At 41.9% G+C, this 13,754-nt stretch overlaps 1 protein-coding gene across 2 annotated transcripts in view; it reads right to left on the minus strand.

The window, feature by feature from the left end:
• Window positions 1-449: 449 nt before the first annotated feature.
• Window positions 450-13,754, minus strand: part of rhobtb4 (Rho related BTB domain containing 4) — an 83,382-nt gene continuing 70,077 nt past the window's right edge. For both annotated transcript variants that reach the window (XM_080432288.1, XM_080432287.1), the window contains exons 8-11: window positions 11,861-12,011; window positions 7,992-8,080; window positions 6,981-7,086; window positions 450-6,100 (exon numbers count right to left, since the gene is read on the minus strand). In XM_080432288.1, coding sequence (XP_080288414.1) covers window positions 5,922-6,100; window positions 6,981-7,086; window positions 7,992-8,080; window positions 11,861-12,011 — 525 coding nt within the window. In that variant the 3' untranslated portion in view covers window positions 450-5,921. The remainder of the gene's footprint in view (window positions 6,101-6,980; window positions 7,087-7,991; window positions 8,081-11,860; window positions 12,012-13,754) is intronic.

The raw sequence follows: 13,754 nt of genomic DNA on the forward strand, positions 1-13,754 counted from the left end.
ATTTGAAAACTTTGTGAAATGGGACATTCTGCATAATGAGTACTTTTACTGTTGGTACTTTAAGTACATTTTGATGCCAATACTTTTGTACTTACTCAAGTACATTTAGAATTTTGGACTTTTACTTGTAACAGAGTATTTCTACATTGCAGTATTGATAATGTTACTCAAGTAAAAAAGTTAAGTACTTTTTCCCCCACTGGTTGTGTCCTGACTCACCTGCCAGTGATACATATATATATATATATATATATTTTTTTTATATATATAGGAAATGAAAAAAATGGATATTTACTCGCGACCTATAACAATTGGTTGGAAACGGTGGTATAGACGCTCAACAAAGCTGGATGCACCGCGGTGGATTCGAACCCACAACCTCCGCCGGGGTGGCCACTGGCCAGGCACTAAATAAAATGAATGGAGAGACAAACATGACGACAGACAAGTCCAGTTCCAAAGATGACCAGAGGTTTATTAAAAGCATCAAAATACTGAAACGGCAAAAAAAATGTTTTTTTCCCTCTATGCTTTTTTTAGTTGTTTTGTACAAATCACAGTGGTTCAAAAAAAATATTACAAACAGCAGCAAAACATTCTGATTGTTGTATATTTGTGTAGAAGCCCTTAATAGTGTGTGTGCATGTGTGCTTTTATTTCAATAAACACAGAACAATGCGCCGTACAAATGTTATTTAAAAAGGAAACCAAAGTGCATAACAATACTATACAGTATAAGTCCAACTTAGCCAACATTAACCCTTGGTTTCCAAAAAGAAAATAATAATTTTAAAGAATAGCATATCTACAAGCTCACAGTGCGTTGTGATGTGACACGCTGTGGGCTTGTAGATCGGCTATCCTCGCTATTTGTCCTGCGACTAAGCATATGGGACTGAAGTGGTTATAAAATAGACGACCAAAACCATCACCGTCTACGGCCACGCCCCTTCTCTACACTCTTACAAAAAAAAAAAGGTTTTACAAGGTTCCTTATTAACACCGTGCATGGCTCTTTGTCATAGAACCAAATGGTTCTACGTGGTTCCTAAATGTGTCCACAACGGAACCTTTTGTTTGTATAAACAGCAAACCCATTACAAATGCAATTAAATAAAAAATTACAGACCATACAAAATGGTTCCACATAGAACCCTTTTAGGAGCCACATATGAAGCTACATATAGAACCTTTTCGGTTCCACATGGAACCCTTCTTTTTGGTAAGTCAACTGCCGTTGATTAGATACGTTATATAACGGTGATAATACTAGCAATAGTAATGTCTGATTTATACTTAGTTGCGTGCCCGTGTGTCGCACAATGCAAATAGCAGATCTACAAGCTCACAAGGCGTCACAGTGAGCTTGTAGATCGGTTGATTAACTGCATTCAATCCTAGTCGTTAGCAGTTAACAACTAAAGACAACTGCAGCACTGTAGAGACAGAAGGCGCTGTTTGACCTCGTTCAACCTGGTGATCCTATTTTGGGGATGTCATTATAGGCCATGATCAAACATTGTTTAAAAATAGCCGATCTACAAGCTCACAGTACTGTTATTTCCAATGTACCCCCAATGGATCAACAGGTAGCTTTAGTTATCGTTGCTGTCGGGACAGAAACCTTGAAGTTGAAATATCCATATTTCGTGTGTCACATAAAAGTAGTGAAAATAGCCAATCTACAAGCTCACAACGCGTTGCGGGTGCGACCTTGTAGATTGGCTATTTTCACTATTTTATATATTTTTTTAAAATAGTAATAAAAAAGGAACATAATATATTTTGGACACACAAGATTTCCAACCAACAGCAACGTTCCGCTCCCATGAGCTGAATCTGCAGTTGTCTGCAGCTAAGAGAGACTCAAAAGAGCTGATCTACAAAACATGAGGTTTTCATAAAACACCCTACAGAAGAAAAGTATTAGACCAGGCTTAATAATACACCCCAAATAAAAAAATAATAAAAATAAGACAATAGGAAAAGTGCATTCCAACACTGATAAGATAATAAAGTGGCCTCATAAAAGACATGTTTAAAACGTTAGGCTACCATGCTAATAATGCTAACCTATGACACTACGCGGTCATAGTGGTTTCACCCTGGGAAGCGCACAGGGCCAGCCCAGTGCTGCTGTTATAAAGAGAAGTAAAGAAAAGCTCAAGTCTAATCTAAAAGGCCCACCTTGAACTTCTGACCAATCACACTGTCCGAACGTTCTCGTCCTCACCGGAACATCTCAGAGGTGCACAGCTCTGACAGGCACGTTGTCCAAAGTTCTGAACAAAGTTCAGCTGTTGGGACGGAGCATGAGACTGTCACCTGACTCAATCAGACGCAATTAATCAATCAGTTACATCGTCATTACCTCAGTCGCTGTCTTGTCTTATCGCCTGGACCTCTGCAAAGCAGCTCTTAACAAGCTTATCTTAATAAAAAACAAAACCAGTTTGTGCAACTATAAGGCACTTGGAGCAGGAGATAAGGTTGAACTGGTCACATAAGGACCGTTAGTTCGAAAAATCTAACGGCCGTCGACTGTGTGGGGGCTACAAACCCCCCCCCCCCCCCCCAAACACTCTTCTTATTTTAAAATTCCCCAAATCCCTGAATTGGATCTCTCCTCTCCCCCCCAAAATACTAATAAATAAATCAAAATAAATCCACAGAGCAAAGCAAAGTGTACAACATGCAGGCTGAATGTGACGCGTCTTGGGACTGTTCCAGTGTGGTTATTCGGGGAGGGAACAGCTCAATTCTCACTTGGGTCTCCTGGGGTCCCCTCTGGGTTCTATTTGGGGAGCTGTTGATTGAATTGTTAACCACATCATCCCATGAATGACAGCTCTGCGTCATTCCTCTCATACAGTCTCCTGGGTAAAGCCTCAGGGGCACAAACCGCTAAAGCTACAAATAGAGCCAGGCGCAAATAGGAAGAGAAATAAAACAGAAGTAATTTTCACATTCAGTCACCCAAATCTCAAAGAAATTACACCCTCTGAAAGAAAAGGCTAACAACGTAACTTATAGAATCCATACATCAAAAACTCCTTGGTATTCAAAACCCATCAGTGGAATCGCACTTTCAATCCAAAGCAACTTTTAGAACAAAACCGCACAACAACTGTCTGCCAAGGTAATCACCACCTCATCCTAAAATAAACCTTTAAAAACCAGGCCTCACTCGCGTTCAATGACCAAATGTTACGTTTTCTCATCAGAACCGTAACGGTTAACGCTATGCTTCGCCGCACGACATTGGCGTGCTATCGTGCGAAGAAGAATGAATGTGTCCTTAACCCTACGGGACTGTCGCACAAGAAGAAAAAAGCATTTGACTATAGACGGTATTTCATAGAGTAAACACCAGACAAACATAATCACGCACGACATTAGAACCCTCTGTGCGTCAATCACAAGTAAACAACAAAACACCTGGGCAGACGCTTGGCAGACATGTTTTAAATAGTTTCATGTGTGTGTGTGTGTGTGTGTGTGTGTGTGTGCACACGCATACGTGCACATGTTCACATGGACACTATATTATTGTGTCCTATAAGCACCATTATTTTCATTTGTTTTCCTGATTCTGGTGAAAGAAGAAGGCAACGTGCTGCAGTGACACCTCCCCACCACTAGGAGACAGACGGATATTAAATTACTTTTCCTACTCGTCACCTCGTCTCCTCTCATTTGTCTCTTGTTGCCGTTTAAACCAATAGGAGAAGAGAGTCACAGCTTTGTTTTTTTTTATCAGTTATAAGGTAAAACAGTGGTTCTCAACCTGGTGGGCTAGAGGATATTGCAAGAGAGCCCCCAAATAATTGGCAAAACACAGAGAATTTAATGATAATATAACATCAATATGCAAAAAGAATAATAACAATGTAAATATTCTTTCTTTACAAATAAAAAAAAATAGTTTGAGAGTGATAAATAGGAACTTAATATTAGTTCCACTGATCGAAGCCAGAACATAAATAAACATGCTCTGAAAATGCACGTGTGAAGAAGGGTGTCAGATGGGTGGGCCGCGAACACTTTCAAACTTCTCCAACTTTTTAAAATGGGCTCTGATCCAGAAAAGGTTGAGAACCACTGAGTGGTCAAACAGGCAGTTTGGGATGAGAACACACCATTAATTGTGTACATGCTGTACCCCTGTCCCCCAAGGCTACCATTGACCTAAAATGAAAAGCAGAGCATTGAAAAGTGGGGGGTTGGTGGTCAGTGTGTAGGGGGTTGATGGTGGGTGCCGGAGCCTTGAGCAGTACTGCCCCCCACTGGCAGAGGGGGGTAAAAACCAAAAACAGAACATTAAAGGAGCACGTCACCCATTATCAACCAGTCTTCAAGTAATCGGTAGGCAGGTTTCTGAGCTGTCCAGAGTGAGAAGACGGAAATGGTGCCATAACGAGCATTACAGTGAGGACCAATTATATGAAGATAGGGTTGAAAACGGGTGAAGTGGTCCTTTAGCGGTTCATTTGTTTGATGCTGCAGCTGTCATGTGTCACGTGACATCAATCATGTGACATTTATCATCTGTCATGTGACATCTGTCATGTGACAACATGTGCTAGAACAAAACAAGGCTCATCGTTGCTATAGAGTTCACTGTGAAAGTCTTCAGTGAAATTTGGTCTGAGGGTGCTGTGTGTGTGTGTGTGTGTGTGTGTGTGTGTGTGTGTGTGTGTGTGTGTGTGTGTGTGTGTGTGTGTGTGTGTGTGTGTGTGTGTGTGTGTGTGTGTGTGTCGGTAGACGGGGCGGGGGGCAGGGCATGACGGACCAGTGAACAATGATTGGCAGAACGCCATGTTGCAACGCTGGATGAAAGGCAATGGGCGGAGCTTCATTCCCCCCCCCCCTCAGGAGGCGGTCCGACGGGGAGTCAGTCAATGGAAGGAAGTCATGTGACTGTCACGTGACTTTCAGGCAGCGCTGGCGTCCCTGCTGGTCGGTCCACAGGGTCCTAGACACCGCCTGCGTGTCATTTCCCCTGATTGAAGAGTTTGTTATGCTTCGTCGCACGTCGAAAATAGCAGATCTACAAACAGGCTTGTAGATCTGCTATTTCGTATGCTCGACGCTGTCGTGCGACAAAGTATGAATGAGGCTCAAGTTTGCCAGTCAAAAGAAGCCAAAATGTAGAAAATAGTAGAAAATAAAAAATATTAACATTGCTCAACTCCAGTTGTGCTGTAAGAATCCAGGGCTGGTTTTCGAAAGAGGGGGCTTTGGGCAAAAAGTCTGTCTGTCTGTCTGTCTGTATGACACAGTGGGTCTGTGTAGAAGGGAAGGCAGAGGTGGCCTCACTGTATTGACGTACAATGCAGGTCAGTAGAGGTCAATACATGCTCCTTCCGGACGTCTGAAAATCTTTAGTTCAGAGAGTCGGGACATGTGGAGCTGCACGGGTTCTGAGAAGAAGTTCTGACTGAGACCTCCCTCCAGAAGTTCTGAATTAAGTCAATTAGTAGCTAATATATCACCTCCCCTTACCAAGAAAAGTTCCGGCGTAAGAACGAGTATGGACCGCACTTTACAGTGGCGGAGAGACAAATGGAGTCCTTGGTTCCCGGGATGCCAGGTGGGAGGACAGAACTCTTTGGAGGCTGTTTGAAAGGCAGGGGGACACCCCCCACCCCCTGGGGGTCTAGGGCCCCAGGGGCGGCGGGGAGCATGGAGTATGAATCACACACACCTGCACAGTCGCGCACGCGCGCGCGCGCACGCACGCACGCACGCACGCACGCACGCACGCACGCACGCACGCACGCACGCACACACACACACACACACACACACACACACACACACACACACACACACACACACACACACACACACACACACACACACACACACACACACACAGAGCAGGCATGGTGTTGGTGTAGGTGGGGGGGGGGGGGAGTTTAGGAGACGTGTGGGGAGCTGGACGGGGGTCTCCAGAAGCACCAGCCTCTCTTGGTGTTCTGCTTGCGGAGCAGCTCCTCCTCGCGGATGCGCTCCTTCTGGGAGCGTAGGTACCGGTCCTCCTCCTTCAGGAACCACACCGGAGGCCAGCGCTGCTTCTCAAAGTGTCTCTGGTTCTCTGTAGAGAGAGAGAGAGGGAGAGGGAGAGGGAGAGAGAGAGAGAGAGAGAGAGAGAGAGAGAGAGAGAGAGAGAGAGAGAGAGAGAGAGAGAGAGAGAGAGAGAGAGAGAGAGAGAGAGGGGGAGGTAGGGAGAGAGAGAGAGAGAGAGAGAGAGAGAGAGAGAGAGAGAGAGAGACAGTCAGACAGACAGAGTGACTCTCAACATGGTAGATTGTTTTTGGACATCAAAGCTATGATATAACATAGCATATTATGTGGTCCGATGTTGTAAAAATACAAAATAAACATTATTTCTCTAAATATGATTTTGAGAAAGAAAAGTACTGAGAGAAAGCCGATACCCTACAGGTGGTCATGGAGACACGATAAGATCCTTGCAGAAGTTGCCAAATGGACCGAACTGCAAAAGGCCAAGGCCAACAAACATCAGGCATCACCACCTGAAGTTGTCCAGTTCCAAAGGCAAGGAGATAAGGCTCTTAAGGCAAGAACAACTGCCAAGAACCCGCTTTCTATTTTACACTGAGCTTCTGACTGGGAGATGCAAGTTGACCTGAAAAGGAGACCGAGGTGGCTGTAACTTAATTCAGACCAGACATGATCCTACTATCCAGGAGCATGAAAACCATCTTGGTAGCCGAACTAACAGTACCCTGGGAGGACAGGCTAGACATCTCTCACCAACTGAAGAAAGCCAAGTACCAGGATTTGATTGATGAGGCTCAAGCAGCCTTATTGCCCATTGAAGTTGGCCGCCACGGTCACAAAATACATTTTAAACAGGGGTCCGCACCCAAATACATATGAATTAGGGGGTTCTTCAGATCAAAAAAGCTTGAGAACACCTGGTTTAGGAGATGAGAGACAGAAGATCCTACCTAGACACATGGTCTTCATGTCTTTGGGAAACTTGCGACAAATGCTGTTGTAGTTTGTGCAGATGTGGTGAAGACACCAGGCCGACAGCTGCTTGGCGTTGTGGAACTGCGGACATGGAGAAATACAGTATTTATTACAAGTGACACGTATGACAAATCACTTAATCCCTTTCATATAGGCTACTTTGTCGTAAGACAGTGTTTGAATGAAAATGCCATCTACAAGCTCACGATGCATCACGCTGTGACGGGCTGTGATACTTTGTGAGTTTGTGGACGTGCTAATTTTCATTATTTAAAAACAAATTGTGTGATGTGTGAATTTCTTTTAAATATTCTTGAAGATTTCAGCCTAATGACATGCCCAGAAAAGTGGTTCTCAAAATTAGCAGATCTACAAGCTCACAGTGAGTCACTTCGTGCCACGCTGCCAGCTTGTACATCTGCTATTTTTGAACATTTTTGAAAAATCTTCAAAAGGGGTCCCTGGCACAAATACATATCATATCAAAGTTTGAGAACTACCAGTTTAGAAGGCATTTGTAGAATCGGCCTCAGGTCTTAATGGGTTAAAGTGTAAACAGTACAGTATGAGTATAAACAGTCGTGCAACATCAGCTGAAGCAATCAAAATATGACTGTAATGAAATCTCATCATGTGATAAATGACGTGGTATTGGATTGGCACAGACTGGCATACTCACCGATACCAGCATTTTAGGCAGTATCGACAGCTTTTCCGACTCTAGTTTTTGGCACTGAACATTGGAACATAAATACAAATCTAATTTCTGTTTTGATTTTAGGCTTTGTGAACAAAAGTTGCACTGGGCAAATATGACAACTTAAATATAATAAGGAATGACTGACATAATTAATCATTTTATACTTTCAAATAAATCAAAAAACGTTATAGGTCTGCTATGTCCGCTATGTTTGAAAATGTATGAAAATGTTTCAACACAGGTAAACGATTAAGACGATTTATGTGATAAATGTGACAGGCCCCACCTGAGCCATCTCCAGGTAGGCCAGAGCCTGTCCATCGATGTCAGTTCCTTTTGTGGCCAGTTGGAGGAGCTCTTCCACCGCATGCAACTCTGGAGAGCAAAGAGAAACCATGCAACTATGTTAAAAGAGTAGTTCACCCAAAAAATTACTTATTTCCTATCAATTACACACCCCATGAAGCATTGAAGTCATGGAGATTTTTTAGTTTTTGCCGCATTCCTGAGCCAATAATTTGATGATAATAATAAAGCCCTATATGTATCCGGTAGGAGACACAAATAGACTCCTTTTAGTAGGGGGTACTAACCACCAAAAATTGCCAAATCGTTACGCGGCGGATAAAAGCATGAAATTTGATACAGATGTCCCTTGGGTCATCCTAAAACATCCTAGAAGGGGTGCCCAAAAAAATCTTAAACAGGAAGTGAGTTATGGACAAAATTCAAAATGGCCACCTAAACTGTTGACCGTTGACTCAAAAGACACCAAAAGAATCTCCAAAAAGCATACAATTTGGCACATATGTCCCTTGGGTCATCCTAAGACATCCTAGAAGGGGTGCCCAAAGGAATCTGAAACAGGAAGTGAGTTATTGACTAAATTGAAAATGGCCGCCTAGTGTTGTCGATTGACTCAAAAGACAACTAAAGAATCGCATAAAAGCATACCATTTGGCACACATGTCCTTTTGGTCATCCTAAGACATCCTAGAAGGGGTGCCCAAAAAAATCTTAAGCAGGAACTGAGTTATTGACAAAATTAAAAATGGCCGCCTACAGTGTTATCTATTGACTCAAAAGACAACTAAAGAATCTCCAAAAAGCATACAATTTGGGTCATCCCAAGACATCCCAGAAGGGGTGCCCAAAAAAATCTTAAACAGGAAGTGAGTCATTGACAAAATTGAAAATGACCGCCTACAGTGTTGTCGATTGACTCAAAAGACAACTAAAGAATCTCATAAAAGCATACAATTTGGCATACATGTCCCTTGGGTCATCCTAAGACATCCTAAAAGGGGTGCCTGAAATTATCTGAAACAGGAAGTGAGTTATTGACTAAATTGAAAATGGCCGTGTACAGTGTTGACAGATGATGCAAAAGACACTCATAAAAAATAATCTCATGAAAGCATGAAATGTGGTACAAATGTCCCTTGGGTGATCTGAATGCATCCTAAGGGGTGCCAAAAAAAGTTTTAATAGTCTCTCAATGGAAAACACTCCTCCCACACGGGCTGCACTGCTACAATATTCAAATCGAGCAGCCAATCTGGCATTTGGTCCAGAAGCCTGAAAGCTATGCAATCTCTACCATCTCCTGACAAATATGGATGGATTAAAGTCGCTGATTCGTGGACACTCTTGCCAGAGGCTGCTTAAGTTTGTAGAGAACTCAAGTGTGGCTGCAAAGCTGAGCCCTTCTGTTCGAGAAAGTGTAGATGCCGGGATGCTGGGTTACCTTGCAGAGCATTATGCCAATGTGCTGGTAATTGCGAAATGGCACACATGAATACATATACTTAAACTTTGCCTTCTGTAAGCACTTTGAGATTTCTTGAAATGTAAAGTGCGTTATAAATAAAATCCATTATTTATTATTATTATGTAGTTACTAAACACTAATCACAAAAAAACAGTAATGATCAAGAAGAAAATACATGAAAAGATAGAGTGTAAAACAAGCAAGAAGATGTAGAGTGCAAAATAAATAAGATACAGAGAGTAAAATAAGAATATGCAGAGTAAGATAAGAATGATGCAGAGTAAAATAAATAAGAATATGCAGAGGTAGATAAATAAAGAAGATTCAAAGAGTACAATAAATAAATAATGCAGAAAGTAAAATAAATAAGTGATATAGAAATGAAAACAGAAGGTAGACTACAAAATACAAAATACGGCAGGTTATGCACTGCAGTCGTATTGAGTCTGCATAATATGCAGACTGCCATGGTCAACTGTTTAAACAGCCATTTAGAATTTCTTCAACATGGTCCCTTCCTAAAAAGTTTAACTCTCTCAGTGCCAGGCCCCGAGTTATCCCAAGTTTTAGGGTTATACCCTCAGTGCCAGAACGAGAAATCCCGAGTTTTTTTTTCTCTTTTTTTTTTAAAAAATGTTCAGAACCCAAGATATAATTATCTGAAGATTTGCAGCTCCATCCACTCTTTGTTTAACCTATAACTGAAAAAGGCTGTATCTCGCTTCCTAAGCACTTTTTTTTTCTTTGAAAAAAAAAGAGAAAAAAGTTGGCACAGTTCGCAATATTTGTTTTATTTCATTGGCACTGAAAGAGTTAATAAACAAGCAAACAAACAAATAAATAACCCCTTCTAGGATATAGTAAGAAGCACTCAATGTACGTACCAAATTATACACTTTTATGACGTCCCTTTATGTTTTCTTTTGTGTCAACTGCTTTAGGCGGTCACTTCCTGTTTAAAACCTTTTTGGGCACCCCTTGTAGGATGCGTTCAGAACACCCAAGGGACATTTGTACCACATTTCATGCTTTTATGAGATTCTTTAGGTATCTTGCATCATCTTTCAACACTGTAGGCGGCCTTTTTCAATTTAGTCAATAACTCACTTCCCGTTTCAGATTTTTTTGGGCACCCCTTCTAGGATGTCTTAGGATGACCCAAGGGACATGTGTGACACATTTTATACTTTTTGGAGATTCTTTAGTTGTCTTTTGAGTCACAGGAATGCTATACGAAACACAGGAATGCTATACGAGCAACACTCTGCACGTCCTAGACTCTTCTCCCTTCCCTAAAACACCCTGGACAACGCTACACACGTCCTAGACTCTTCTCTCTTCTCTAAAACACCCTGGACAACAGACAGATGCTAGGTTAATTGTTTGCCTGGTATCCTATAGTTTCGTTGAGGCACTACATTGTTCTCTTTGTCTTCTACTTATATGACTATTTACCTTGTTGTTTATTGACTTGAGTTCATGTTTACTCTGATTATTCTGATGTTGCACTTGTAAGTTACTCTGGATAAGAGTATATGGTAAATGCCGTTAACTGGGATTTCCTGGCATCAGACATAGCTGCTTTTCTTCAAGCTCTGCTTTAACTTTGTTTAACTGACTGTTCACTCTGCCAGTGTCTGCCCGGCGAGTCTTTATATTGTTAGTTGACTAATGATTCTAAATATGGGTTTTGATATATTTTGGGTTAATTGCCCAGCTCTAATAGGGAAGCCTTTTATATGATGAACCTTGGACACAGCTGCTGTAGTCCAGCAGAGGTCTTCACTGTTTGCAGACAGACAGGCTGTCTCATTTCAGATAGACAGGCTGTCTCAATACAGACAGACAGACTACAAGGTGAGACAGGTGTCTTTCTGTAAATGTCTTCCATTTCCGGGTGGTTTCTGACATGTCTCTTTATCAGCTACGGTTTCATATCAAGGTATTTTGTTTAAAAACTAAAAACTCAAACTCACCTGGAGTTTATAGAATGGGCTACAAGAGGCTCTACAGAGTGTGTCAGCAACCTGCTGAGTCATTGTCCCTGGATAAGTGTCAGCTAAATGATACACCAGTACACCAATTAGTAGAAATGCTGGCTGTGGATGCATTTCATTTTTAGATGAGACAGCTAGTATAAAACACTGTCTGTCTGTCTGTCTGTCTGTCTGTCTGTCTGTCTGTCTGTCTGTCTGTCTGTCTGTCTGTCTGTCTGTCTGTCTGTCTGTCTGTCTGTCTGTCTGTCTGTCTGTCTGTCTGTCTGTCTGTCTGTCTGTCTGTCTGTCTGTCTGTCTGTCTGTAGTATTAGTGAGGACCAATTATATGAAGTTGAAAATGGGTGAATATTAACTCAAGTATACAAATGTGGCGGGTCAGCATCGAACCTGTGAGAGCGATGAGGCGAGGCAGACACAGCCGGTTGGCCAGAACAATGAGCTCCATGAGCTCCAGGGTCGGGCCGGGAGTCAACTGGCCACAGTACAGGAACTCCAGGACCCCTCGCATGCAGGCACTGCTGGTGTGAGGGATGGACACCTGAGAGAGAGAGAAGAAATCATGACCTTATGTGCTCTGACATACATTATCTGTAGGTTATGTGCCATACTTTTATGCTATGTGTTTAACCCATTAAGACCGGGAACGTATACTGTGTCATTTTAGATTTTTTTGCTGTAACCATTATTTTATACTTTTGGCTATTAAAAAATAGTGGATCTACAAGCTCATAGCACGGCACCGAGTGCCGCACTATGAGCTTGTAGATCTGCTTTTTTTATCGTGAAAATCTGTGCAAATATTTTGAATATATATATATTTTAAAGCGAACATTTGTAACTCAAATCTTTGCTTCTGGGGATTCTACAAATTTAACAGTATTTAAAAAAAAAAAAAAAAACTTTGTTGGTATAATCAGTGGTTCTCAAACTTTTTCATGTCAAGGACCACCCAAAATGATATGTATTTGGCCGCGGACCCCCATCTCAAAACATGTTGTTCCAGGGACCCCCATGCAGAAGCAAAGATTTTAGTTAAAACCTTATAATATATATTCAAAGATTTTCACGATTGTTTTTAAGAAAATAGCAGATATACAAGCTCATAGCGCGGCACGCTATGAGCTTGTATATGAGCTGTTTTTGCCATGGCCACCCTGACGTGCTTATGCTTCTGTTCTATTCAGTTTATGTAGCCTTAATGTCATTATTGTTAATAAATGTATATTTTAGTTGCTTGTGCTCATTTAAGTTATGTGGTACTGCCCTGTTTCCCCCTAGACCACACAAAGGGGTTGTAACACCTGCTGTGAGATTACTGACGCGTCTTGTTGACATCTGTTCCTGCCGGATTTATTCAATCTTTTTGATGTAATCTAATTGATGAATCTAATCTGCTTATCTGTCTATCTCTGTGTGCTCGTCTATCAATCAATAAACGAGTCGGTGCTGACTGAGGGCCGGGCTGGGGCTGCAGTTCTGTGCCCGTGCAGCAGAGGGCTCTGCTGTTCCAGTAATAAAACACAAACAACTGAACTGAATGAACACAGAGAAGCAGCAGCTAAAAATAGCAGCAGCAGGAAGTGGAGGAGGGAGGGAGGGAGGGGGGGATGCAACGTGCAAACACTGCAGGTGTCACACAGGAGAGAGAGGACCTGGTGGTACACCTTAAAATAGAACCCTTCATAATGCATAGACAGGGTTCATAATACAAGTAAGACGCGCGAACGCTGGAAGCGAACGCAGCTCGAAAATAACAATAAGAAGAATCGAAAGGAATGAGCAATTGTAGAGAAGTGGGTGGTACAGTGAAATGAGTGAGAACAGGGCCGCCACAAGAAGGCTCCATACCGCTAGCCCCATTTGTTTTTGTCCACCTAAAATAGAACCCTTCATAATGCATAGACAGGGTTCATAATAAAACCTTCATAATGCTTGGACAGGGTTCATAATAAAACCTTCATAATGCATGGACAGGGTTCATAATTAAACCTTCATAATGCATGGACAGGGTTCATAATAAACCTTCATAATGCATGGACAGGGTTTAAATAAACCTTCATAATGCATGGACAGGGTTCATAGTAAACCCTTCATAATGCATGGACAGGGTTCATAATACACATTCATAATACATGGACAGGGTTTAAATAAACCTTCATAATGCATGGACAGGGTTCATAGTAAACCCTTCATAATGCATGGACAGGGTTCATGATAAACCTTCATAATACATGGACAGGGTTTAAATTAAGCCTTCACAGTGCATGGACAGGGTTCATAA

This window comes from Gymnoscopelus braueri (assembly GCF_963280865.1).
Source record: "Gymnoscopelus braueri genome assembly, chromosome: 7".
NCBI lineage: Eukaryota > Metazoa > Chordata > Actinopteri > Myctophiformes > Myctophidae > Gymnoscopelus > Gymnoscopelus braueri.